The sequence below is a fragment of the Panicum virgatum genome, chromosome 8K (assembly GCF_016808335.1).
Source record: "Panicum virgatum strain AP13 chromosome 8K, P.virgatum_v5, whole genome shotgun sequence".
NCBI lineage: Eukaryota > Viridiplantae > Streptophyta > Magnoliopsida > Poales > Poaceae > Panicum > Panicum virgatum.
Window position 1 is genome coordinate 38184287 of NC_053143.1, and position 26104 is coordinate 38210390.

At 47.5% G+C, this 26104-nt stretch overlaps 1 protein-coding gene, 2 long non-coding RNA genes and 1 pseudogene across 3 annotated transcripts; 3 read left to right on the plus strand and 1 right to left on the minus strand.

The window, feature by feature from the left end:
- The first annotated feature begins 1642 nt into the window (after positions 1-1642).
- LOC120645691 lies at positions 1643-3279 on the plus strand. The gene is made up of 2 exons (XM_039922452.1): positions 1643-2153; positions 2236-3279. The coding sequence occupies exon 2, from the start codon at positions 2401-2403 to the stop codon at positions 3277-3279; it is 879 nt and encodes a 292-aa protein (XP_039778386.1). The 5' UTR covers positions 1643-2153; positions 2236-2400.
- An 11736-nt stretch (positions 3280-15015) lies between these two features.
- LOC120644563 lies at positions 15016-18502 on the minus strand (annotated as a pseudogene).
- Positions 18503-22353: 3851 nt separating this feature from the next.
- Positions 22354-23254, plus strand: LOC120646296. The gene is made up of 3 exons (XR_005664365.1): positions 22354-22444; positions 22581-23054; positions 23135-23254. It is a non-coding gene; the product is annotated as an uncharacterized LOC120646296 (long non-coding RNA).
- A 691-nt stretch (positions 23255-23945) lies between these two features.
- LOC120646297 lies at positions 23946-24575 on the plus strand. The gene is made up of 2 exons (XR_005664366.1): positions 23946-24057; positions 24502-24575. It is a non-coding gene; the product is annotated as an uncharacterized LOC120646297 (long non-coding RNA).
- The last annotated feature ends 1529 nt before the right edge of the window (positions 24576-26104 follow it).

Here is a 26104-nt window from a genome sequence, read left to right on the forward strand (position 1 = left end):
TCGGCTAGGGACAGAGCAATTCAGGACCGTCCCAGGGCTGGCCAACTCCTGCCCGGTGCGAAGAGCGTCCTTAACGTGTCCACAGCCCAAGAGCTCATGCGACGTAGCCGCGGCCTGGGCCCCGAGAAGAGTACAATGGCTTCCGTAGGAATCCATGACTTCGGGAAAGGCCTAAGCTTCTCCCAAAACCCAGTCCAGGACCCCGCCAGGCTCACCATTAGTGAAGTCTTGATCGGCTGTCTTCGCTCCAACATGGGCCGAAGCAGCCTGAAAGGCATTGGCGCATGCCACAGCCTTCGCATGAAGGCTCAGCTTTAACGCCTACATTTCCTTTTCAAGGGCCTTCATAGCTTTCTCCTTATCGTCCAAGGCCTTCGCCCGGTCCCGAGTAGCCTGATTGGCTTCGACAAGCGAAGCCTCTGGGTTCTCCGCCCTGGCCGTCGGCGTGGACTTCTCCTATTTTAGATCTTCCAGGGACCACCGAAGGGCTGAGTTTTCCTTCTCAAGGTCCACCATGGCTGTCCGTTGCCTAACGATCTCATCCTCGAGAGCAGTCGCGTCCTCGGCTTTTTTCGAATTCCCACGGTCAATGTTAGCTAGCTGCTCCTTCAAGACGCGGGCTTCCTCGATCTGGCTCACCATTTCTGTGGCGTGGCGATCTCGAAGCACCTTCATCAAAAGAAAATGCTGCATAGTCAAAGTATCACAGTTCAGTACATAACTCAAAATATCCGGGCATCAAATCAGAGGGAACAGTCAAGCTAGCGAAGCTACCTTCGTGCTCAGGACATTCAAGCTCTCTACAAGGACCTCAAGAGACGAGGACCGAAGCTTGGCCTCCACGTCAGGCACACACACGCCTCGCCCAAAGCGGTGAGCAACATCAGCATCATCATCGGACACAAAGGCACTCAAATGACCTCGAGGGGCTCCCCCCGAAGCACGCGAAGTTATCCGCATAGCCGAGGTCGGACGTTGAAGCCAGCAAGCGAGTGTTTTCCCCTCCGCCAAGGGGCCCCTCCCAAAGGTTCACGGTGACAACACCACTGGGCCTTTGCGAAGGACGAGACCCACTGGCACCCGCGCTCACCATAGTGAGGGCCGACGAAGTCGCCCCTGGAGCTCGCACAGCCGCCAGCTTCTCTAGCGAAGCCGCCTTCGAGGCCTCCCAGACCGGAGACTTCTCTGGAGGTGTTGCAATGGCTTCGCGACCTGAAGCATACATCCGCCGGATCAGCGCTATCCTTCTCGGGCTATGAGGAGGGGGACTCCTACCTGAGAGAAACGTATCCACCTCCTCCTCTTCGTCATTGCTGATGTTATGCACAGCAGACGGCATGCGCTTAGGGGCAGGTGCAGCAACCTATCAAAACCAGAAGCAAGTCAACTCAGCAAGGTCTCACGCATGGCAAAAACAACAATGCAGATGAAAAGAAATCATAGAAACAACTTAACCTTGGAGGACATCAGCGTGCCCGCTACGGTCGAAGTAGCAGCCGAACCTAATAAAGCAGTGTGGCCACCGCCCCCGGCGGCAGCCGGGGCATCGGTACCAGGAACCTCCGAAGCGTCGGCCTCCCTCTTCGCCGAAGCCGCAACAACGTCTTTGGCAGCCTTGATCAGCTGCAGCGACTTGCTGGCTCGTGTTAGCACTAACCTTGACATGTGCGTGTGTGTCATGCCATGGGTGTTTTCCTGGCATGTGTGAGTGTTCGCGTGTGTCGCGTTGTCGAGTGTGTGGTCGAGTTCAGGCACCTGCAGGGCTGCGCAAGTTCGTTGCGCATGGGCTGCGATGGTGACAGTGTAAGGCGTGTGTCAGCCGTGTCGAGTCGGAGTCACGCGAGAAGCTGTGGCCGTGACAGAGTCAGAGCGCGTTGCGTCGCGTTCTAGACGTCCGGGTCATCCTCGCGAGTGGAGTGCAGGTGTGCTGCCGTGGTAAGCGGTGTCAGTTAGGGGAGTGGCGTGCGTGGCATTGATCTGCATGGATAAGGCCACGACGTGCGGGAGTGCCGGCGTCGTCGTGCGGGTCCTGCGGATCATGGAACGTGGAGGTAAGCTCCATGGCGTTCCAGGCTGATTTATAGCCCCGAGCTCCCCTACGTATGAGGTAGCCGTGTGTGTGTATACAATTTCAATCAAAGGCCAACATACAGGCGTACGTCGCCGGGGCGTTCGTCGCCAAGTTCCAGTGTCTCCTGTTCTTCCTCTTCCTTGGTTCGTCGCCAAAACATACAGGCGTACGTCGCCGGGGCGTTCGTCGCCAAGTTCCAGTGTCTCCTGTTCTTCCTCTTCCTTGGTTCGCTGGCGAGTGTGAGAGCGTGGGCAAGCGAGCAAATCCGAGAGAGAGCTGAGCGCGTGCTCCAGGGACAACCCCAACAATTGGCATCAGAGCCGGAGACGATGGCGAGCTCGTCGAAGATCGTCGCCAACGCCAACGCCGTCGAGCTGCCGCTGCTGACCAAGACGAATTACCATGAGTGGTCGTTGGTCATGCAGGTGTGCTTGGAGGCGATGGTGCTCTGGGACGCTGTGGAGGCCGAGTGCAAGGAGCATGCCAAGGATCGGCGGGCGTTGGCCGCCATCCTGCGCGGGGTGCCGCCGGACATGAAGTCTCGCCTCGCCAAGAAGAAGTCCGCGAAGGAAGCGTGGGCGGCCTTGAAGGAGATGAGGGTCGGCGACAATCGCGTGAAGTCCTCGGTCGTGCAGCGGCTCGTGATGGAGTTTGAGAACATCACGCTCCGCGACAGGGAGTCCGTCGACGACTTCGCGATGCGCGTCATCGGGCTCGTCGACAAGCTAGGCGAGCTTGGCAAGGAGATGGAGGACAGCCGTGTGGTGAAGAAGATGCTGCGCGTGGTCCGGAAGAGGTACAAGCAGGTAGCGGTGTCGATCGAGATGCACTCCGACCTCAACAAGATGTCAGTGGAGGAACTTATCGGCCGGCTGCGAGTGGCGGAGGACGCCGACGCTGAGGAAGCCGCGGACGGCATCGAGAAGGGCATCCAGCAGCTGCTCCTCAACGAGGAGCAGTGGGTGGCACGTCGGCGCCAGCGCGGCGGCAAGGAGCGGGCGCACGGTGGCGGCAGCGGCCATGGAGGCGATCGTGACGAGGACGACCGCAACAGCACGTGCTCGGGGGCAAGCGGGCGTTCGGGGCGCCGCCACCGAGGGAGGTGCTTCAACTGCGGCGAGCGCGGCCATATCGCCAAGTACTGCCCCAAGTCGCGCGGTGGCAAGGCGCTACTGGCAGACGCCGTCGAGGAGCCGGCGCTGCTGTGAGTTGGATGGAGTCGCCATGTCAAGTTTAGGGGGGTGATTGTTAGCACTAACCTTGACATGTGCGTGTGTGTCATGCCATGGGTGTTTTCCTGGCATGTGTGAGTGTTCGCGTGTGTCGCGTTGTAGAGTGTGTGGTCGAGTTCAGGCACCTGCAGGGCTGCGCAAGTTCGTTGCGCATGGGCTGCGATGGTGACAGTGTAAGGCGTGTGTCAGCCGTGTCGAGTTGGAGTCACACGAGAAGCTGTGGCCGTGACAGAGTCAGAGCGCGTTGCGTCGCGTTCTAGACGTCCAGGTCATCCTCGCGAGTGGAGTGCAGGTGTGCTGCCATGGTAAGCGGTGTCAGTTAGGGGAGTGGCGTGCGTGGCATTGATCTGCATGGATAAGGCCACGACGTGCGGGAGTGCCGGCGTCGTCGTGCGGGTCCTGCGGATCATGGAACGTGGAGGTAAGCTCCATGGCGTTCCAGGCCGATTTATAGCCCCGAGCTCCCTTGCATATGAGGTAGCCGCGTGTGTGTTTACAATTTCAATCAAAGGCCAACATACAGGCGTACGTCGCCGGGGCGTTCGTCGCCAAGTTCCAGTGTCTCCTGTTCTTCCTCTTCCTTGGTTCGCTGGCGAGTGTGAGAGCGTGGGCAAGTGAGCAAATCCGAGAGAGAGCTGAGCGCGTGCTCCAGGGACAACCCCAACAGCTCGCAGTTTCACTGTTGTCTGCTTAACGCTCTTCTGCTTCTTGCTAGCTCCCTTCGGCAGCGAGTCGGGGCGCCCTCTCTTGGTGCGCTCGGCTGCGGAGGTCAACTCCTTCGTCATTTTCTGACCTCGGCCGCGCTGAGCACCCCCTGCAGGCTTCACTGAGGGACCCGCTCCTCCTGATTCAACAGCCTCATAGTCAGGATAATTAATGCTAAAGGCATCGAAAAATGAGGAATGTTGAGTACTCTATCCTACTTGTGATGAGTGAATTGTCAACCGTGCGGTGTGATCGTGCGCTTGGTCTTTGGATTGCAGGTACACGGGCATCGAGTGTCGACGGGGAGCTGCCGTGGAGGTGCTGTGGCCGATGGACCGTGCGGTGGACGGCGGTGAAGGGCAGCCGGGACCGGAGCCCGGACCGGGCGGCAGCTGTGGCGTCCACTCCTGGATCGAGGGCGCAAGCGGCGACGGAAGGCGGGTTTCTTGGTTTGCGCCACAAAACCAAGGAGGCGGACGGCGGTTGAAGACGCCAAGTTGTGGAGGCACGGCCGTCGGTCTCGGGACTGACGGAGGTGACGGGCATCGACGGCGTCTAGGGCCTCGCTGCGGGCGAGGAGGTGACGGGCGTCGGGCGGCGTCTAGGGCCGTCAGAAGGCCGAGGCGGGAATGGCGTCTAGGGCCACGGCGTGGAGGCGGGAATCTTCCCGTGCGTGAGATTTTGGCAGTTTTCTTAAAACCGGCCACCTACCCTGGTTTCGCGGACCCTCCAAAACCGCGGACTGGATCTTCATTAAGACGGCGGCATCGTGGAGAAAACTTCGTTCCGAAGAAAGAACCTCGGCTATCGGATGAGATCGTGTACAGGGGGTGATGCAGGCCAACCGGTCTGACCGGTCCCTGGCACCGGTCTGACCGGTCTAACCAACCGGTCTGACCGGTCCAGCGTACCGGTCTGACCGGTCCCGCGAGTATAAATACCCCTTCACTTGTGTTAGGTTTAGTGCGGCTTTTGTATTCTGTTCGTGGACTCATTAATTCTCCAGGCCGCCGCCCCTGTGTCTCCCTCCCTCTCTTCTTCTCTTTAGAGTAGAATTAGTCCATGGATTTGTGAGAGTTTGTATTGGATTTGATTGGGAAAGGAGGCCCCATCCTCCTTGTGCCCTCTGGGCTTTTGAATCAATCCAATCCCCTAGTTTTTGTGCCCTTGTGTGATGGATTTCGATTTCGTTTTTGGTGCACATGATTAATAGGTTTCTACGAGCTCTTTGATGTGATTCTCGTGCTTCTGATCCTGTCCCAAACCCTCTGAAATTAAGAGCTCTTTTGAATTGGATTTCTTGAGTTTTTGAGAAAACCTCAATCCTTCTTGATCTCCCCTCGAATTCTCGAGATTCTTTGATCTTTAGGACGAGATCTCTTGGGGATATGTTCACGGGGTAGGGGCGAAGCAATCCCCCAAGTTTCATCGATTTTCGTGGTCGTTTGGTTGAGATTCATCGTTTGAATCCAAGTTTTCGGGGGTTTTCTGGGTGCCACCGGTCAGACCGGTAGGCAAGACCGGTCAGACCGGTCTGCAAGTTTTTGAACAAGCCGCGACTGGTTAGACCGGTCCAGTGAACCGGTCAGACCGGTCTAGTGAACCGGTCAGACCGGTCCAGGCAGATCAGTTCTGCAGCTTTCCCGATTCGCTTCCGATTTGCTTCGTGGTTTAGCTCGCTCGTTCGAGGCCTTTTGTGTTGGTTTAGCTTTTTCATAGCTATTCCAAACTCTGGTCAGAACGCTTGAGGGCATGGGTGATTTTCGGGATATAGGCCGATGGTTTAAATTTCGAAGAAATTTTGATCGGCTCCCATTCACCCCCCCCCCTCTGGTCGCCGGCTTCGGTCCCTCAATTGGTATCAGAGCTTGGTTGAGGTTTTCAGTACCTTAACCGGTTCGAAAACCACTCAGCGACCATGGCGAGTCTTGATAAGATCCCGGTGTTTTTCGGCGAGGACTATGCCTACTGGAAGGTTCGCATGAGAGCCTTCCTTGAGAGCATGGGAGCCGATGTCTGGGAGATTACCACGAACCACCTTTACGAGGTGCTTGCTGTTCGGACCACACCTCTCCAGGTGACCCAGCATGAGGCTAACGCCAAAGCCATCAATGCCTTGTTCGCTGGCGTTTCTCGTGCGGAGTTCTCATGCGTCTAGGGTTTTCAGGAAGCCCACAAAATTTGGACGTGTCTTGAGAACTACCACGAGGGTACACCTCAGGTGAAGGCCAGACTGTTCGAGACTCACCGGCGTGAGTACGAGAACTTCACACAGGAGCCGGGTGAGAGCATTGACTTGATGTTCAGTCATTTTCAGTCGATTGTGAACAAAGTCAATGCGAACAGATCTACTGATGCCCTTGAGTACACAGAGCACGAGAAGGCCCTTAAGTTGCTTTACGCACTTGATCGCTTTGTGTGGGATCTCAAGGTGAACACCATCATTGAGTCTGCTGGCTATGAGACTCTGACGGTGAACGAGCTTTTCAGCAAGCTCAAGGCCACGGAGGTGGATAATCAGACACGAGCCAAGCTCAATGGTGCCTCTCCTTCGAAGAGCGTTGCTCTTGTGACTGGCCCAGGTGGATCGAGCTCTAACGCTAACTCTGCTCTTGGCTTTTCTCTTGCCTATTTGCCTTCTGTTTCAAATGAGCAGCTGGAGACGCTGGGCGACGACGACTTGTGTCTCCTGATCAGCAAGTTCCAGCGCGTCTACCACAACAGGCAGAGGAAGAAGAACCCCGGGTGCTACAACTGCGACGATCTGAACCACTTCGTCGCCGATTGTCCCAAGAAGTCCGGCGGTAGCCAGAACAACTCCTTCGACTACTACCGCCACCGTGACCGCGATGAGGGAGGCTCCAACAAGGAGCGTCGGCGCCACAAGCACCGCAGTCGTGACCGGCGAGGAGGCTTCGACAAGGAGTCGCTCAAGAAGCGCTTCCAGTACAAGGCCAAGAAGCGGGAGAAGGCCTTCCTGGCGCAGCTCAGCGACCTCGACAAGAGCTCCGACACCGACCGCTCTTCTTCAACGACCTCCGACGACGACTACAAGAAGAAGAAGAAGAAGAAGCGGGACAAGGAAGCCACCGGCTTCATCGGCCTTTGCTTGGCGGACGGTCGGCGTAAGAGCTTCTGGACCATGGCGGGCGAAGCCGATGGTGCTCGTGCGTCTTCGGGTGGACATGCTACACCGACGCACTCCGGCTCTTCTCCTGGATCCGAGAGCAATTCAGAGGTAAACTCCATGATCGACCTGCTTGATACAGAGGTTAGGGAGTTGTACGCCGCTCTCGGCAACCAGAAGAGGCTACTTAAGAAAGCAGCTAGAGAGCGTAGAAAGCTTAGGGCTGAGCTGGCTTGTGCTAGGGAGAAATCTAGTGAGGATGAGTGCGCTGGCTGCATATCTCACATGAATGATCTTGTTGCTCTCCGTGCCAAGCATGATGAGAACGTCGCGAACTTAGATATTGCTAAGACTTCGCTTTCTGACGTGTCTCACGAGCTAGCCAAGGCCAAGCATGAGCTTGAACTTGTCAAGGACGCTCCCATTGTTAGTGATGTGCTTGAATGCGATGAGTGTCCTATCTTCAAGTCTGATCTAGCTTCTTTACAGTCCAAGTTTGCTACTGTTGTTTGTGAACTAGAGGAGCTTAGATCTAGGCCTGCTTTGCTTGGCGCTTGTAAGCTTTGTCCCACGCTTAGGTTGGAGCTAGAGGAGAAGAACGCTTTGATCAAGTCTTTTGGAAAGACTAAGGTCGTAGAGTCTAGCCCACCTATTGACTGCTCTATTTGCCCTGGTTTGATTGCTGATTTAGATAGTCTTGCGGTAGAGAAAGCCAACTTAGAGAACGAGAATACCTATGTTAGGGCAATTCTGAGTTGGGTTTCTAGCAGTGAGCCGCAGTTGGGCATGATGATTAAGCAGTTCAAGCGTGGTGATGGATTTGGGGTCGGTTACACATACATGAAGTTAGACTTTGACAAGTTGTATGGTAAGATTGGCAAGGCTGCTAGAAACACTGCTAGCACGAGCACACAGCCTTCGCTTGTTGACCCCGTGGATGGTGTGCTTAAAGAACCACCGAAAGCACATCCGCAGAAGCAGGTTTGGGTTCCAAAGCCCAATGCGCTGAGGAACCCCATCGACATGCTCCCTGCTGCCACAGCCCAGGTTTCCCAGAAGAAGAGGGCTGCTCCTCCCCGTCCGCAGGCTAGGCCTCCACCTCCCAAGTGTGAGGTGAGGTACCACTGCGAGTTCTGTGACAGGGAAGGTCACCTGGAGGAGTTTTGCTTCAGGAAGAAGCGGGCTGCGAGGAGAGAGACGGAATGCGGACATGTACTCTGCTTGGGTGCGTGGTCCTTCTCGGTGTGGTGGTAGGCAAGATGCTAGGGCGCGCCGTGTAGGTGGAGGTCAGGGAGACGGTGGTGGTTACTGTGCTCCAGTGGGTGGTCGCTTTGCCGGTCGTGCTCCTGGTCGTTTTCAGTATGGCTATGGACCACAGGACCGAGGCTTTGGAGGAGGTTTTGAGGCTCCACACTTTCCTCGCGGTGGTGTTCGTCAGTCATGCGGTAGACGGGACGGGGGATACGCTTTGTCTGGTTTTGCTAACCCTTCTGTAGAGCAAATGGCTCGACACAGGTTTGCTTCTCACTTTGCTAACCCCAGTGTTGAGACATTTGCTCACCCTTTGTCTCACTACTGATGTGCAGGTCGGAGGCTTGGAGAACAAGTGGATCATGGACTCTGGTTGTTCGCGCCACATGACCGGGAATGACAAATGGTTCTCCAGCCTCACCCCGATGCGCTCAAAGGAGTACATTGTGTTCGGGGATAATGGAAGAGGAAAGGTATGTGGACTTGGTGCTGTTCGAGTTTCTGATCGCTTTACCCTGAGAGAAGTTGCTTTGGTTTCGAATGTTGGCTTTAATTTGCTCTCTGTTTCGCAACTTCTTGATGAGGGGTTTGAGGTTCGCTTCAAGGAGGGTTGCTCGCGTGTTTTGGATTCCAGGAGAGATTTGGTTTGCCGGATTACATCTCGCGATTGGGTTTTCTTGGTTGACTTCTCTGGAACTCCTTTTGGCCCTTCTCATTACTTGTTGGCTGGTCCTTCTTCTGATATGTGGAAGTGGCATAGGAGACTGGGACATTTGAGCTTTGACTTGTTGTCTAGACTGAGCTCACTTGGCCTAATCCGAGGATTGCCCAAATTGAAGTTTGAAAAAGACCTTGTTTGCCATCCGTGTCGCCACGAGAAGATGATTGCCACTTCACATCCGCTTGTTAATCAGGTGATGACCTCTCACCCTGGAGAGTTGCTACATATGGACACTGTCGGTCCTTCTCGGTTGATGTCTGTTGGTGGGAAGTGGTACGTTCTTGTGATTGTGGACGACTTTTCTCACTATTATTGGTTCTTTTTCATGAGAACCAAGGATGAGGCTTTCGAGTTTGTTCGAGACTTGATCTTGAGGTTGAAAAACGAGTTACCTCAGGCCATGAGAGCGATCTGCAATGACAATGGCACAGAATTCAAAAACGCTCGTTTTGACGCCTTTTGCAGTGATCAAGGGCTCGAACACCAGTATTCTTCTCCCTACACTCCACAGCAGAATGGAGTTGTAGAGCGGAAGAATCGGACGCTGGTTGAGATGGTGAGGTCGATGCTCGATGAGCATAGGACTCCTCGCAAATACTGGGCTGAGGCAGTTAACACCGCTTGTTACGTGTCCAACCGCATTTTCTTGCGTGCTTTCATGTACAGGACTTCTTATGAGTTGCGGTTTAGACGCCAGCCCTGTGTTGACCATCTCAGAGTTTTCGGTTGCCAGTGCTTTGTGCTGAAAGATGGAAATCTTAATAAATTTGAGTCTCGCTCGTCTGACGGTATTTTTCTCGGTTATGCTTCTCACTCTAGAGCGTACCGTGTGCTGATTATTGATACTAACATCGTCAGAGAGACTTGTGAAGTCACTTTCGACGAGACTGCACCGTGCAATTCTTCTGTCTTTGAAGTTGCAGGAGATGATGAGCTCGGCACCTCCATCTTTGAAGATGAGGAAGAAGAAGCTGCAGATGGCGACGCTGAGGCTACCACGCGTGCTGTGGACCCAGCTATCTCTGCCACGAGCTCGGATGATGACGACGGCCCCGACCCGACTACGTCTACTTCCCGGGGGCTGTTCGAGGAGGTGACTCAGGCTTCACCAGCTGCACCTGAGGAGGCACCAGCTTTGGTTGAGGAGGAGGCGACTTCGACACGGGAAGCACCGCGACACATTCAGCGTCGCCATCCACCTCAACAGATGCTAGGTGATCTCAACGAGCGAGTCACTAGGTCCAAGGTAACAAGTATCGCTGGCTTTGCTCATTCAGTATTTGTTGCCTCTTTTGAGCCCAAGGATATTGGACACGCTCTTTCTGATTCTAATTGGGTCAATGCCATGCATGAGGAACTTGAAAATTTTGAAAGAAACCAAGTTTGGGTTTTAGTCGAGCCTCCACCTGCTTGTAATCCTATCGGAACGAAGTGGGTTTTCAAAAACAAGCAGAGTGAGGATGGTTTGGTTGTTCGGAACAAGGTATTGATTTTGAGGAAACTTTTGCCCCTGTTGCTCGATTAGAAGCTATTCGAATCTTTCTTGCATTTGCTGCTTCCAAGGGTTTTAAGGTTTTCCAAATGGATGTTAAATCTGCCTTCTTGAATGGTTTTATTGAAGAAGAAGTTTATGTGAAGCAACCCCCTGGTTTCGAAAATCCCAAGTTTCCAAACCGAGTTTATAAACTTCAGAAAGCTCTTTACGGTTTGAAACAGGCACCTAGAAAGCTCTTTACGGTTCGAGAACGGAGGGAGTAATAGTTAACTCATATCCCAATCGCGTACATGTTCAATCCTATACATGTTCAATCAGAATGTAGGAGTTTATAATCCGTGCTTAATTCTTAGTTAGAAACTCGGACGGGATGGACAGACTAGTTTTGCTATTTTTCTTTTCTTGTTCCTACATACTGCACATCAGGTGTGTACCTAAACCATGATGATAGGTGTACCTAAACTATAATGATAGGTGTACCTAAACCTTTACAATAATTAAAAATATGGTAGCTCGTAGAACAATACCCGAAAAGGATGACGTATCCTTGATATCATATAGTTTGGCTGTATAATTTTTATGTGTTATTGCCTGTTCGTACTAGATTAGATACTTGTCTTTAACTGTACTTGGTGTCCATTTTTGTTCCCTTGATTGACTGGATATATAGAAAATTAGGAGATAAGCCACGCTAACACCACGCCCATATTAGTGCGAGTCTACATGATGGGTTTGTTGATGCGATCGTGTTTTTGGTTTAGAAGCATATGCTAGAACTAAGTAGGGACACGTAAATTTGAGTGTGCTTGTCACATACAGAGGGGAAAGGCTGAAGCAAAAGAGTAGCAGACATATAAAAAAGTAAAAAAAATTAATGCATCCTATCTTATTGTAGGGTGAACGTGGGGCTATATATTATTTTGTTTCTGGTCTGCTGATGTATAGGACATGTATTTATAAGCATTATTGGAACGAAGTACATACACGTAATTTAAGTGTGCTTATCATGTATCGATGAGGAGAGTCAATGTGTTCCGAGGAAGGGGTGGAGAAAAATAGCAACAAACACATAAAAAAGTAAAAGAGTTAATGAGTCTAATTATCTTATTATAGGGTGAACGTGCGTCTAGGTATTATTCTATTTGTGGGCTGTAGCTGCATCAGCCAGAGTTTATAAGCATTGTTGGAACGATGTATGTAGGCGTAATTGAGTGTGCTTGCCATGCATTGATCGATGAGTACGGTCGACGTGTGGTTTCACAAACAAAGTCTGGAGTAAGAAGAGCACGTACGAAAAGTAAAAGAATTTACTGACATGTTTACCTTGTTACAGGATGAACGTGGGCCTGGATTCTATTTTTGGGCTACCGCTGCATCGAACGTACCTGGCCAAAATGAACGGACAAACTTGAACCAACATAATGGAGAGCATATCCAGTGCAAACCGGGCACATGGTGCAACCGTAAAAACGGCCATCCCTACACACATGATGATGAACATCCAACGGCATGATAGGATCAGCGGAGGAATCTCCTTAAAAAAATAGAATAAGCGAGGGGTTAACTGTAAAATGCTTCTCACCGTAGGATGGGAGTTGGATGCACGAGATGAGTTGTTTTCACGGTTACACCAAAGATGAGTTGTTTTCACGGTTGCACCAAGGACCTAGTTTGCACCTGATATATTCCCAACATAATAACGTATAAGGATATATGTACATGTTTCGATTTATTTGGATCAAAAAGTACAGTTGTACTAAAAATAGCTCAATCGATGGCTGACACGTGGCATGCCTCAGAAGCCACGGAATCCTTCCTCGATAAGGATTTGTATATTTGTATATGAGGGCTGTCTGCCTTCGCCTGTAGTACACATTCGCTCTGAAGGAGCACACGTCTGTAGTACACCATTTTTCGGGTTTTATTTTACTTGGTCATTTCTTAGATCTTTGAAACATCTTGCTCCTATCTAAACTATGTCTTGAATTCCTTTCAGGTAACCACTACTCCATTCACCGAGCAGTTAGGCCGCTGTTTCGCTTTTGCAAGAACGACTGATGACCTTTGTGTAACAAGATCGAGAATTGGAAAGTCGTTCTTGTGGTTGCTGAATCAATTTTGAGGACATTGGAAGCTCAGATCATCAAGAAACCCCATTAAATATTTATAAAAAGAAGTATGTTCATCTTCATATTTCATAAACGAGGAATTAGTCCTTCAATCTCATTTTGGTGTACCTAATCTGCACTCCATATTACAACATAAAATTATTTTTATGTACCTCATCAGTTATGTGGTTGAGTAATGGAGAGAACAATTATTTCCGTGTAGGAAGATTATTCTTATTTACCTAGGAAATAAATTCTACAAGCTGTCAAGGAGTTTTGTCCCTACAATGTTCCTGCCGGTGCATCATGATTTATCATTTACTTTTGACAGGTGTATTGTATTATATTTGTTACATTTGATCTAGTCAAAGTATGACTTGCTGAGAACAAGTTCACTGACATATATTTAGGTGTACAAAAATTTTATGTCATTAGAAAAAATATTGATGTTCTTTAGAAACAAAACAGAGAAAAATTTAGATTTAAGTTAACTATTGTACTTTGTTGTCATAGTAGGCTGTTCTCACATATACTACGTGTGTTTATTTGTGTTGCTAAGTCTGTATTGGGCATGCAGCGTAGAGGCTCCGGTTCAAAATATGCATTAAATAATAAATACATGGTGGGAAAATGTGCCACCTGTCCAATACAATAAAGCATGCAAATAGTCAGCTGTGCAGCATGTGAGGGGTTACATGAAGCATCAAACTTTATGTCTCATGAAAACATCTTTATGTCATGTCATTGTACAGTAGAAGTTGTCAAAAACGCCACCCAGCCCATGGAGCACTGCCTATACCTGACAAAAATGGAAGAAAAAAAATAAAAATACAATGAAATACATATACAAGGACAAATTAGCACATATCCCAATGCAACAGCTTTGTTCTTCTTTCTATGGGACGGTGAGGATAGCAGTTGCATGTGTAACCGTCTTCCGAAATGACTTTTCACAATAGGAGTTAAAAAAAATGGCAATAGGGACTGATCCCCAATTTCTCATGGGGAATTCCTTTATTAGGGGCTAGGTATGGTGGCATTTTACTTCCCACGGCGATCTTCGTGAGGAAATTTCTCCCCCGTCGGGTTTGGCGGGGACGAGGATGGGGGAGCATCCCCCGTACCGTTGGCCGCGGGGATCCCTATTTAATGTGTCACCTATAAAATCTAATAAAATATATCATACATTATACTTCACATTTCCATCCATGTGTCGAATTCTTCCACTAACCAACCATAAAATGTTATAATTAGAGGTAGCCACACTAAGATCATGTCTTCTTATCTTTATTTGAGATGAAGTGGTGATGACAATGAGTAAAACGAGACAGGGATGGAAAATCACCACGGAAATGGGGATGAGAAGAATGTTGTCTCCGTTGCTGTTTGTGGGGACGGGGACGGAGAATTTTTCTCCCTACGGGGACGGGGATGGGGAGGCATTCCCTGACGGGGAATTCTTCCTTGCCAGCACATGGCAGTTCAGTTCTATCTAACTCTAGGAGATAGAGATTCCAAGCTTCCAGTGGACATCGACGATGACGAGTGCGTGGGTGATGGCAGGCCGCACATCGAGAAGTTCTACTATCTTTTTCTAGGTACAAGCTGAATTTTTCCACATGCGGAGGATGCTGCAGCCTGTAGGGGACCTTATGGAGTCATTGTCGCTCTTTACTTGCTCGGTACTGTAGTCCTCAACACAAGTGACAAGGATGAGATTTATTGTTCCTACAAATTAAAGAGCCAGCTAATGTTGATGGCTGAAGTACGCAATTTCAAAGCAACTACTCTTAACCAATTCAATTTTAGAGGCCGGTTACGCATTAGTTTAGAGGCCGTTTGGTGTGGCTCAAAGAGCAAGATTTGTCTGGTTATGATGAAAGTTAGTTATCAGTTACTCAATATGCTTTTTCCATATATGGTCATAGTTCTCCCTTTTTCATAGGACCAGTACCCTTCATATATAACATAGTCAATTACAATCCTGTTATGGTAGAAAAAAGTCACGAGCCATATGGCATTTAATATTTATTTTTGAAGAGCTTTAGTCAACGATGAACCGACAAAGAGGCCTCATGCTTTGTTTGGGATAGCTCCAGCTATATAAATTTTTTGGAGGTGGAGCTGGTTACTATAAGCTTAGAAAATCGTAGAGTTGAAGTTATGACTATGTAGAAGATATTTAGATGAGTTATTTTCTTCAAAGTTTAGATTAAAATAATTTTTGAAACTATTTAAAAATGATCTTAGTGGAGCTATAAGTCCTCTCTGGGCTGTATGCATGCATGGTGCACGCGGAACAAACTTGTTTTAAAGCATATCTTGTCCAAATTATACGAACAACACAACACAATCAACATTATTACATTGTCGCAATACCAAAAGATGTGGGCTTAAGAAAAAGATGTACATGACGCATGAAGAAAACCTCAAGGACTGCATAGCTTATTCCCTCCATTCAAAGAGAGTAGGAGTGTAATATAATAATGTAACGCGCGTAAGAACGTCATAATCATGTTACTAGTAATTCAGCGGCGTGCTAGCCCCAGGGCCAGCGTGAACGTCCACCAAGAACTTGCCAAACGCCGCGCGAGACGATCCACCATCCTTCCACGCCATGTCTGCAGCCTCTTTGTGTGCCATCACCTGTGCCCTGAGCTGCTCCCCTTTCTCGGACTCCATCACAAGCCTTACCTTTGCCTCTACCTCCTCCGCCGTGACCAGGCCCTGCTGCCACCCCACCATCTCCACGCCAACCCCGTACTCCTCCACCATGAACACCTTGTTCATCTTCTGCTCCGCATACAGAGGCCAGCAGAGCATCGGCACGCCCGCAGTGATCCCCTCCAGCACCGAGTTCCACCCGCAGTGCGTCACGAACGCCCCCGTCGCCCGGTGGTGGAGCACCTCCACCTGCGGTGCCCATAGCTTGACTACGCGACCACGGCTATTGGTTCTCCCCAAGAAGCCCTCGGGCAGAAGGGCATCAAGGTCTGGGTCAGCGGAGGGGTCTGATGGTTTCTCTAGGTCATCGTGGGAAGGGGCTCTCACCACCCATAGGAACCGGTGGCCGGACCTCTCGAGGCCAGCGGCGATCTCCTTGAGCTGCGCCTCGGAGTGGTTGCCTGTCCCTACGCTCCCAAAGCAGAGGAACACAACACTGTGATCTGGTTGCTCGTCGAGCCATTTCAGGCACTCGTGCCTTTCTGTGGCCTCGCTGTACCCGGCGACCAATGGCCCGACGCAGTACAGCGGAGGCATCGTGGGGAACCACCGTGGATCCCCAAGAGCTTTCACCGCACGAGCCTCGAGCGACACGAACGTGTTCGCTAGAATTCCTTTGGTTTCTTGGATTCTGCGCATCATGTTCAGTCCTACCTTTTTTGCCTCGCTCCCTGGATTCCCAAGCAACTTATCAGAGAGGTGAGAGGGCGGCAGGGGTGGGACGCCATAGAAAATTTGGGGCGTGTCTCCTTCCTCTTCGAAACCAGCTGGCTGGCCTTCAGCACGGGTCGATGAAACCAGCTGAACGGACACGGCGAGGACAGAGGCATTCATGGGGAAGAAGCAAATACTGGGATCCCGAGCTTGTCGGTGACATCAAGTACCTCTATGGACATCATGTCCACGATCAAGCAGTGAATGCTGCCAGGAGCCATGGAGACGAGGAGGTCGTGCAGGTGACCGTGGTGGCGCGCCACGAGCTCCAAGTACCTGACGATGAAATTTTCGTCGTGGACAATGGTGGGAGGGTCCTGGATCCGTGGCAGCTTGTGGAAGACGACGGACGGCTTGGAGCAGGACACGCGGTCGATCACCGCGGCCAAGGCGATGTCTCCTTTCAGGCTGGGGTCGATGAGGGCCACGGTGACGGCATAGCCCGCCTCCAGGAGGGCGTTGGCGAGCTGCATGAAAGGATCGTGGTCCAAGAAAGGGGGGTTGAATTGAGATTTTTTCGAATTTCTAACTAGTCCTTAACCTAGACTAGTATTGCCCAATCTATAAATTCGAAACCTAAGTCACTAGAGCATGCTAGCAAAGGGTCCTTAGGTAGGTAAACACACTATCATGATCATTTTGGCTAGATGGATGCACACTAGCAAGATCAAATCCTAAGTAAGAGCTCACGCTAACAAGCAAGTTGTCCTAGTCAAACTACAAGCAAGAAAAGCAACAGAAGGAATTAAATGCTTGAAGTAAAAGTAAAGGACACGAGACAACCAGATTTTTTCCCGTGGTATCGAAGAGTTGACGCTCCCCCCTAATCCACGTTGGAGCACCCACACAAGGGTATAGCTCCCTTGCTCCACCAAGAAGCAAGTGATCACTAAGAATGCTCCTTCTCCATCTCCGGAACGGCGAGCTTCACACCGTGTACAAACTTCTCGTCTTGGGGCTCCCACAAACTCCAAGAGCTCACCAAGAACCTCCCGATCACCAAGACCGGCTAGGTGCCGTTAAACACCAAGAGTAACAAGCTCCTAAGCCTTCACTTGACCTACACTCAGTTGGCCCTAACTCAAGCACACTTGCTACACTTGCAAAGGATGGATTCTTCAAGGTTGAAGCACAAACAAAATGCTAGATCTTCTCTTGTTTGCTCAAAGCACTTTCTCTTCTTCTCAAGGGTGGCCTCAAGTATTTAGGGTGTCAAAGGCAACTGAAATGAGCCATGGGGTGCCCTTATATAGAGTGGAAGGAGTTACATAGCCGTTGGAAGTCCACTGCAGAAAAACCGTGAGCACCGGAAGAACCGATGGGTGTCAGTTTTGAGGCGTCAGTTCAACCGGTCTCTCTGTGTCCAAATTGTAGCCGTTGGGGTTCTGACACAGTGTCCAGGCTTGCTTCAATGCACCGGTGCATGCTCCGTAGGGGCATCGGTTCAACCGGTGCTGAAGAGGTTCACTGATCAATCCAAACAAGCTCTCTGGAACATAGGACGTTCAATGCACCGGTGCTTTGATTTCGAAGCGTCGGTTCAACCGGTGCTGAAGAGAAGTTGAAGTCCACCAAAACATGCTCTCTGGAACAAAGAACTTTCATTGCACCGGTGCTTACTTTTCTGACCATCGGTTCAACTGGTGCTATACTGGATTTCAGCCTTCATCCAGAGGAGATAGACCGACAGGGCATCGGTCCTTCCGCCAAGCATCGGATGCTCCGACGCTAGGGCACCGGTTCAACCAGTGCTGCTGTTTTTCCTGGTTTTCAGCTGAATTGACTTGGATTTCAATGTAACTTCGATTGTTTCTTCTTCCAAGTGTTGTGTTAACTTCTATTGGCTATCTTGAGCTGTTTTTGAGCGAGTGTGCAAGATTTCTAAGGCCAACTCAATTTTGATCAAGGTACTAACTCATGTACCCCTCTTAATAGTACGGTCAAGAACTAAAAACTATAAACCCTATCTAAATCAAGTGTCCTTCATCTCCTTGTGACACTTGAGACTAGAAAGGTCCTTAATCTTTGAAATTGAGTCCTTGGCACGCATGATTGTTCCGAATTGAGGGGTCTCTTTTCACATTTCATATGGGACTAAATCAATCATTAATTTTTCCTTCAAAACACACGTTAGTCGCATACGGTTGTCATTAATCACCGAAACTTACCATTACATCTATCGGCCTAAATGCACTTCACTGCAGCATGGGGACGAAGTGGCTGACGGAGAGGCCCGGGTACAGCACGACGGTCTTCTTCATGGTTTTCGTGGCTCGCTCAGTCGTAGCAGTATGTATGCCCCTGCAGCTGCAGGCCCTGCTGCGCAGTTGCCCAAGACCCCAAGTTCTTGCGTTGCGGTGTGGGAGAATAATGTTATGGACGCGATGATCTGAAGAAATACAGGATGCCCCTAATGTAGTGGAGGCAAACACACAGTGGCAATTATTGCATCTCGAATTAGCTAGCACCACCGCTTGTGTATTAAGCTATTCGTACAGTAATAATGCTATCTAGACACCGTCTTCAAAATGAAGTAGCAAGTGGCGCGTAACTTGCCCGGCTAGATCGCCATAATATATTTTTGTATTGAATTCTATTTCATTGCCGGGCTAGATCGCATAACAAGCCTTTTATATTTTAATTTAAGAATTAGGTCTATTTATTAATGAATTTTTTCATTTAGTCAGGTGCATGTATAGTTGGGAAATAGTTATAGCCAAAGTGCTCAAATTTGAACAAAAATGATAGCTTGCTCTATAAAATTATTTAACTAATTTTTTTTGCTGTAGATAATTGAGCAATACTTCATAACCTTTATCTATAATGTTTTGACTTATTAATATTTTTCTTTCATTTATATGTGTTAACAATTATTTTTCACGTTACATATATTTTCTTTCACGATATAAATACGGATATAGTTACAACAAGTTGGTAATTTGCCCCAAAATGCTATTTTCACAAGGAAAGCTAAAATTAGAAATCTATATATGCTTTGTAGCTTGTATTACCATATTGTTTTTATAACTTATTGTTGTTCTTAAGGGGAAAAAAGAGGTCATTTTCATCTTAGATGGATGCAATTGGGGTTGCGGCCCTGTCATTAGTGCCGGTTTTCATTTATCCTCTCCACTTCATGCTCATATGTGATGAAAAGTATCATATGTTTCGTAGACGTGAATGCTGCAACTGTGGACCAGACCACTTGCCGGGCTGGCCCTGCTCTACCTGTCTCCTATTCTTCTTCCTGATTTTCATAAACCTCCATGTACTAGTACTATCCAAAGGCTGAGTCCAGATGCCGTGCATAACGTTGTTTGAACACTTTGGATACACCGTACGTAGGGTGGAATTTAAATATAAACGGTGAGATAGACGATCTGCTAAAGTCGGCAGAAATGGATACATTTTCTTAATAATCTCACAGTCTCCCAATAAGCTTTTTTTTTGCCAAAAAATCCTCACTGTATCCCCCAAGTAAAAGGAGGGTCAGGCCTTTCTCAGCTACGTGTCTGTTTGGTTTGAGGTCAAACTTTAGCCGGTCATATTTAGACTAATTTTGACCATATTTAAATTTAAATTTAGCTAACTATTTTTTTTTCTCATTCACACGACTTATTGGGGCCCTAAACAAACCATGTGATTGAGAAAAATATGTTGTTTGGCTGAAAAACTTTTAGACTCAATTGTGGTTAAAATTAGTATAAATTTGGCCAGCCAAAGGCCTCAAACCAAACAGCCTATGTCAAGCCCGTGCAGTATTGGCGGAGCCAAGGCCTGGTCGGGCCCATCAAACATGTAGTAGATATGTTAGTAACAGTGCAATTCTAAACATTCGTTTGAGCTAATTACACTTTTGAGTCTCTAGAAAAATAAACTCATGATTAAAGTATATTATATGATAAAAATCATCTCATGATTAAAGTATATTATATGATAAACTAAATCGTAATAAAAAAATAATGATTTGTTTAAATAAGACAACTGGGTCAAATTTGGTGTAAAAAAGTCACACTCCTTACAATTAGAAGCAGATGGAGTATTTATCAGTTACCGGTTTGAGTTGAACTTTTTTTTATATGGTATTAATGGCGGAATTGGGTGGTTTATTGAAATATATATAAATGTAATTTTATTTATAATGTTTTGTAATAATATATGTCGATGATGTGGATGCAGATTTGAGCGACAGTTTTTATTTGACCAATTATAAAGGTGGGTAATTTACATCAAACTTACATAACTGGCCTTAATAGAAACCATATAGATATTTGAATCACATTTTAGATGAAGGATGTGTATGCATCATAGACCATACCAATGGCGTCTTCGCAAAATCCTCTGTGCCACAGCCCCCACGATCCTGTGCATCAGCCAAGCGTCAAGCCCGATCTAACATTGCGCACATCTGACAAGAACTGGCCAAACGCGCCATTCTGGACGAACCACCATCCTTCCACGCCATGGCCGCGGCCTCTTTGTACGTTGTCACCCTCTCTCTAAGGCGCTCCCCTGCCTTGCACTGCATCACTAGTCTCACCTTGACCTCCACCTCTTCAGCCCTAACAGACCCATGTCGCCACCCATCCAGCTCCATGCCGAATTGCCGATATCGGCTTCCTCCACCATAAACGTCTTATTCACCTTTTGATCCGCATATAAAAGGCCAACACAACATTGCGAAGTCCATTAGTTTGTGATCTACTCCAGCACCGAGTTCCACCCGCAGCGTGTCAAGAACGCGCCGGTCGTCTTGTGATGATAGAGCACGTCCACCTGCGGCGCCAGCTTGACAATCAGGCAGGAGATGAATTGAAGATTAAAGGCAAGGGGTAGCGTCTCTGAGACGATACACCAGTGTGCATGGATTGCATTACATGCTGCTACCACATCCAAGCCTTTGTCAAACTACGGATCAACAAACGATGGGTGAGGCACCGATGCCATGCATTGCTGTTGTGGACCAGACCACTTGCCCTGCTGGCCCTGGTGTCGCTACTTTGTTGTGCTTGCTTGTCGAGCATCTGTAGCTATCTCCTATTCTCCTTCCTAATTTTCGTAGACCTCTATGTATCTTATTATTATGAGAGTACCTTTTCTTAATCCTGCGGTCTCCCGATAAGCTTTTTTTTTTGGCCAAAAAAAACTCACCATATGCCCCAAATAAAAGGAAGGTTGGGCCTTTCCCACTTATGTGGCTGTTTGGTTTGAGGTCTAAATTTGGCCAATCAAATCTTACTATTACTAATTAAATATTCCAAACAGACGCGCTAGAAAAAAAATATTAAAAAATTCTCACAAAAATAGTAAGGTTCATAACATGCGTAGCTTTCTCGCCCTGTGATACGTTTTGCGCTACTGTACGTCCATCGCAGCATCACACTCCTCAGCTCCTCTGACCGTAGCGTCGGTTCCACGCGAAACCGTGTTGCACTGTTCATCATGGGCTTTTATGTTTTATGACCCGCCGTCAGCTCGGTCGCGGGGCTCGCGGACTCCTCTCCAGTTGCGGGGGTCTGGACACCCGTCGTCGCCGCCACCAGCCGCCGCCGACATCTGCCACTCCGGCTCCATTCTACACCATAGCTCTACCGGCTCCTCCGAACTCATGCGGCCCTGTAAGCCTCTTCATCTTCCCTGCCGAAAGGATGCTGTCCTGTTGCTTGGGAAGGCGCCGGTGCCGCCCCCCGGCGTCGCTCTGGGGCCGCTACCGTTTCCCCTGCTCTAGGGCCTTGCCGACAGGATACGCTGTCGCTCGCCTTCTTCTCCTGTTGTGCCCATAGCTGCACCGGCCTGGCTGCCCCCGCTCCTCCATTCTTCCACTGGACACCATGTCTCTGCCAACTGCACTGCACCGCGTGCCGCTTCGTAGGCCTCACGCAGTCAACCAACCGAAGCACATGTGGGGGGGGGGGGATAAAATCGGTGCGCAATCCCCTTGCCGCCTCCGCTGTCTCTATCGCCACGTCTTCCCCCATCTCCGAGATCTGACCATGAGCACAGCAGGTCGGCAACAACAACCACCGGAGCTTGGGAGGGCAAGGCTGATCGAGTCCCCATGAGTTGACCAGAGCACATAGCGCCCCTGCCTTCTCCCTCGCTAGCTCAAGCCCCTGGCCTACATGCTCAGCCGGCGGCATAACGTCAGATTCTCTCATGACCTGTTCATCCGCTCCCTCTTTCCAGTCGATCCTAACCCTATTCTATTATGTGGTAGGAGACGCGGCACCGGCACCGTGCGAGGACGACTGCGAGATACGGCATACGCCGGTTGTATGCAGGTTGGGAAGTCCAAGGTAAAAAGGATCTCATGGACGAGACCATCCTCACCGAGCACCAGAGCCACTGTAGCTGATGCTAATATGACACGGCATGTGTTCATCCTGTCAAGACCAATTCGTCTTCAATTTATGCCATGACATCATGTTGCAGATCATATCCCTGCTCCTTGATAAGCGAACAAGAACCTCTGTTTCTCTTGCCACACTAGCAAGATCCATCATGGTCGTCGTCCACCACATCTGACATGTTCAAGTGTTCAACCTTTTACTCGCCCCTTGGTTTGTCTTCAGCATTAGCTCCTGCTGTGAAACATGTGACGGCACACTAAAGAGCCACAAGCATATATGGCTTCAGAGATGTGGATGACGTGTTCGAGGTAATGCTCAACAGGTTGTAGTAAAGATAGGCATGATGTAGTAAAGCTGCTTCCCTGCTCTGACTTCATGCTCTTTTGCTCCAACCATTAATTTAAGACGTTAATTCAGCAGTGTCACATAACAAGTCGATGAATTCTCTTCATCGCGTTTACAGTAGTGGTGGGTGCCTGCCCCCACTATCTTGGAGTAGACCAATCCTAGCACAGGCTGCACACAAGACAAGTCCACACCAATCACTTTGTGAGAGGTGGCCAAATCTAACTACCCCTGTTTCTCATGTAAGTCATATATCCATGGTTGTTGTCTTAAAACTCTCCTTCATTTCAGGCCGATTAGTTGCCTTAGGCCCTGAATACACGGATAAATTAAGCAGGTTCTTCAGGTGAGCTCAGAGTTCCATAGAGCAGAATACATTTTTTCCTAAACTATTTCAAGACCAAAAATACAATTATCTCTTAACAGGATACTATTGTACTACATAAATTAAATGCATTTTATGTCAAAGTATTCTTTTCTACTAATTTCAGTTTCATAGTATGATATGCTTTGAAACAATAACTGATTAGAAGGATGTACATTATAAGACATTATCTATCTTTGTGCCAAGGGATGAAACCTGTAACCCAGTATATTTGGTGTACCCAGAAGCTGATTTGAGAACATGTGTCACAATATAAAATGGTCAACAAATAGATCTCACTGTTAAGAAAACTATAAAAGATCGGTGGTACAACATTTTGTATAGTGCATCATCCTAGCGATTATGCTCCCATAGATTTTGCAACTCTGTAGCTTCATATTTAAATTTGATTTTCCAAAGTATCTAGGATAGCAAAAAGACTGGCCTTTAATTTAGCTTCTATTAGGCAACATGCTGATTATATTCCATGCTATGAATGTTTTGCTCGCAAGAGTTAAAATGTGTTATATATTGTTTGTAGTCGCAATTTAGAGGTCCTCTCTTAATTGACTTGGTTTCTGAGCACAAGACTTTTTTCTTCTTCTAAAGAAATAGGTACATCTCTGCTTTTTTTCTTCGTCTTCCTTTGTCCTGTTTCCTTTTTTGTGCTATGCATCATAAATTCAAATTCTCTCATCAAGGTGGAATATGGTTCATGTACCATGCAGATGGCTAATATGAGGAACCCGCACAAACAGTTGTCTTCACCATATGAGGAGAGAATTTCTGCATTTCATTTTCTATTGCCTGTCGCAAAATGCCACTACACGGTCATCAAGATGCACCATCGGTATGTATACCTAATGGTCAATATCTCACACTAAAGTAAATTACTTTTGCATGGAGTCCATAAAACAAAAAACAAAGCAAGCCAGTCATGGTCTAAAATTTTTCCGATCTTTTGTTCTGCTAAAAATAAAAATTGCCTTCATAACGACATCGCTATGAACCAACTCATTTTTTCCTTCAAATAATTAAAGTCATCTATTAACCCCAAGATGCTTCACAGTGCCCATCTTTATATTTCAAAGCAGGGCTTTGTTTAATTTTGGACTTAAGAATGTGTACTTCATGAAATAATTCTACTCCAAATTTAATTGTAACCATGATACAACTTCGAATAACTTCTTATCTGTTGTCATTTATTTTACCATGTGCTATTGTTACATATTTATATGATCTCTTTATTTTGGTGTCATCAGTAGACTAAATTCAACAGGTACTTATGATGCAGATTTTGGATGCATGTAACTTGCTCAAGATATACTGATCTTCAATAAAATATGTGCTTTGTGCTTTCCCTTTCCATGGCAACCATCTGACTTCTCACTTCTGTATTTATTTTTGTGCCAATTTTAGTACCTAACGCAGAGCCCTCGGTTCAATATGAATTGTTTGATTAGGTGTGAAAACGTACTGCTACAGTTCCGCTACGGCCTACTGTATGGTCACATGAATAAAAACATCAAAGACATTGGTAAAGCTTCTATTGTTCCATATTAGTTTAATATATACAATGGTTTGTGATGTACTACATATTTCACGCAATGTTGTACCGCTTATATGAAATAAATGGCACCACATTCATTTTGCTGGTTCAAGCATGTTAGGGCTCTTGGCAATTGGCATGTATACCTTATCATCGTCAGCATCAGTAGACATAGCAAAGGAGGGCGCAGCAAAGCGCGCCACCCCGTCCTAGTTAGAAACATCCACCATCCATCCGGTAGCCTAAACAAACAATAGACGTTAGATCTATTCTATTTTCTTAAAAATTACGCACCATGCCTTTACAAAAGAGGAGTTGAATTAACCCCCTAAGTTTATACATATAAATTACCCACCATGCCATCATGAAATATAATTTAAAGTAACCTCCTAAATTTACATATAAATTACACACCATGCTAATTATAAAATATAATTTAAAGTAATCCCTTGAATTTACATATAAATTACCAACATGCCATTATGAATATTTCTAGATAACCTCCTAAATTTACATGGTAACTACAAATATACGTAACTATGAAAGATTGTCCTAAATTAATCCTCTAAATTACCCATTATGCTATTACGTAATATGACTTACAACGACTACATAAATCTACATTTAAACTACACACATATGCATTAAGAGAGATAGTATAATATAAGTTATAATTCAAACTAAATTGATATAATCAATTTAATATATAATGTGTTTAACCCTTAAGTTGTATGTAAATACCGGTTCTTAAAAAAGAAATCTAACGTTAAATCTGTATTTAAATTACCAAATTATACTATTTAAAATTAGATAAACAAAAGTGCATCTATATTTTTATAAAAAGTTATATCACTATCAATTTAGCTACCAACGTTAAGTTTAATACATGTAAAGACTCTAACCCGTGCGAGAGCACGAGTTGATGTATTAGCTTTAACTAATTTTGACCCCATTTAAACTTAAATTAAAATTTAGCCAAATGAAATTATTCTCATTCGTTCACATGGCTTATTTACCCTAAATAAACTGTGTGGATAAGACAAAAATTATTTAACCAATTTTAATTTAGATTCAAATATTATCAAAATTAGTCTAGATTTCACCAATCAAATTAGATCTCAAACAAAATAACCCCATAATATCTACACAACTGTGTACGACCCCTTTGTTGCTCCATTCTTCCCATCCTGCCTTTAATTTCCAGTCGTCCGCTCTCCGGACACAGCAAGCCATCTTGCCCGGCCTTTGCATGTCGCCACACCCTATCCATCCTCTATGCACCCCTTGGCAGCGGCATAGTGTGGCAGAGGGGCGTGCGACAATATTGCCGTACTATGTCACAGACTCA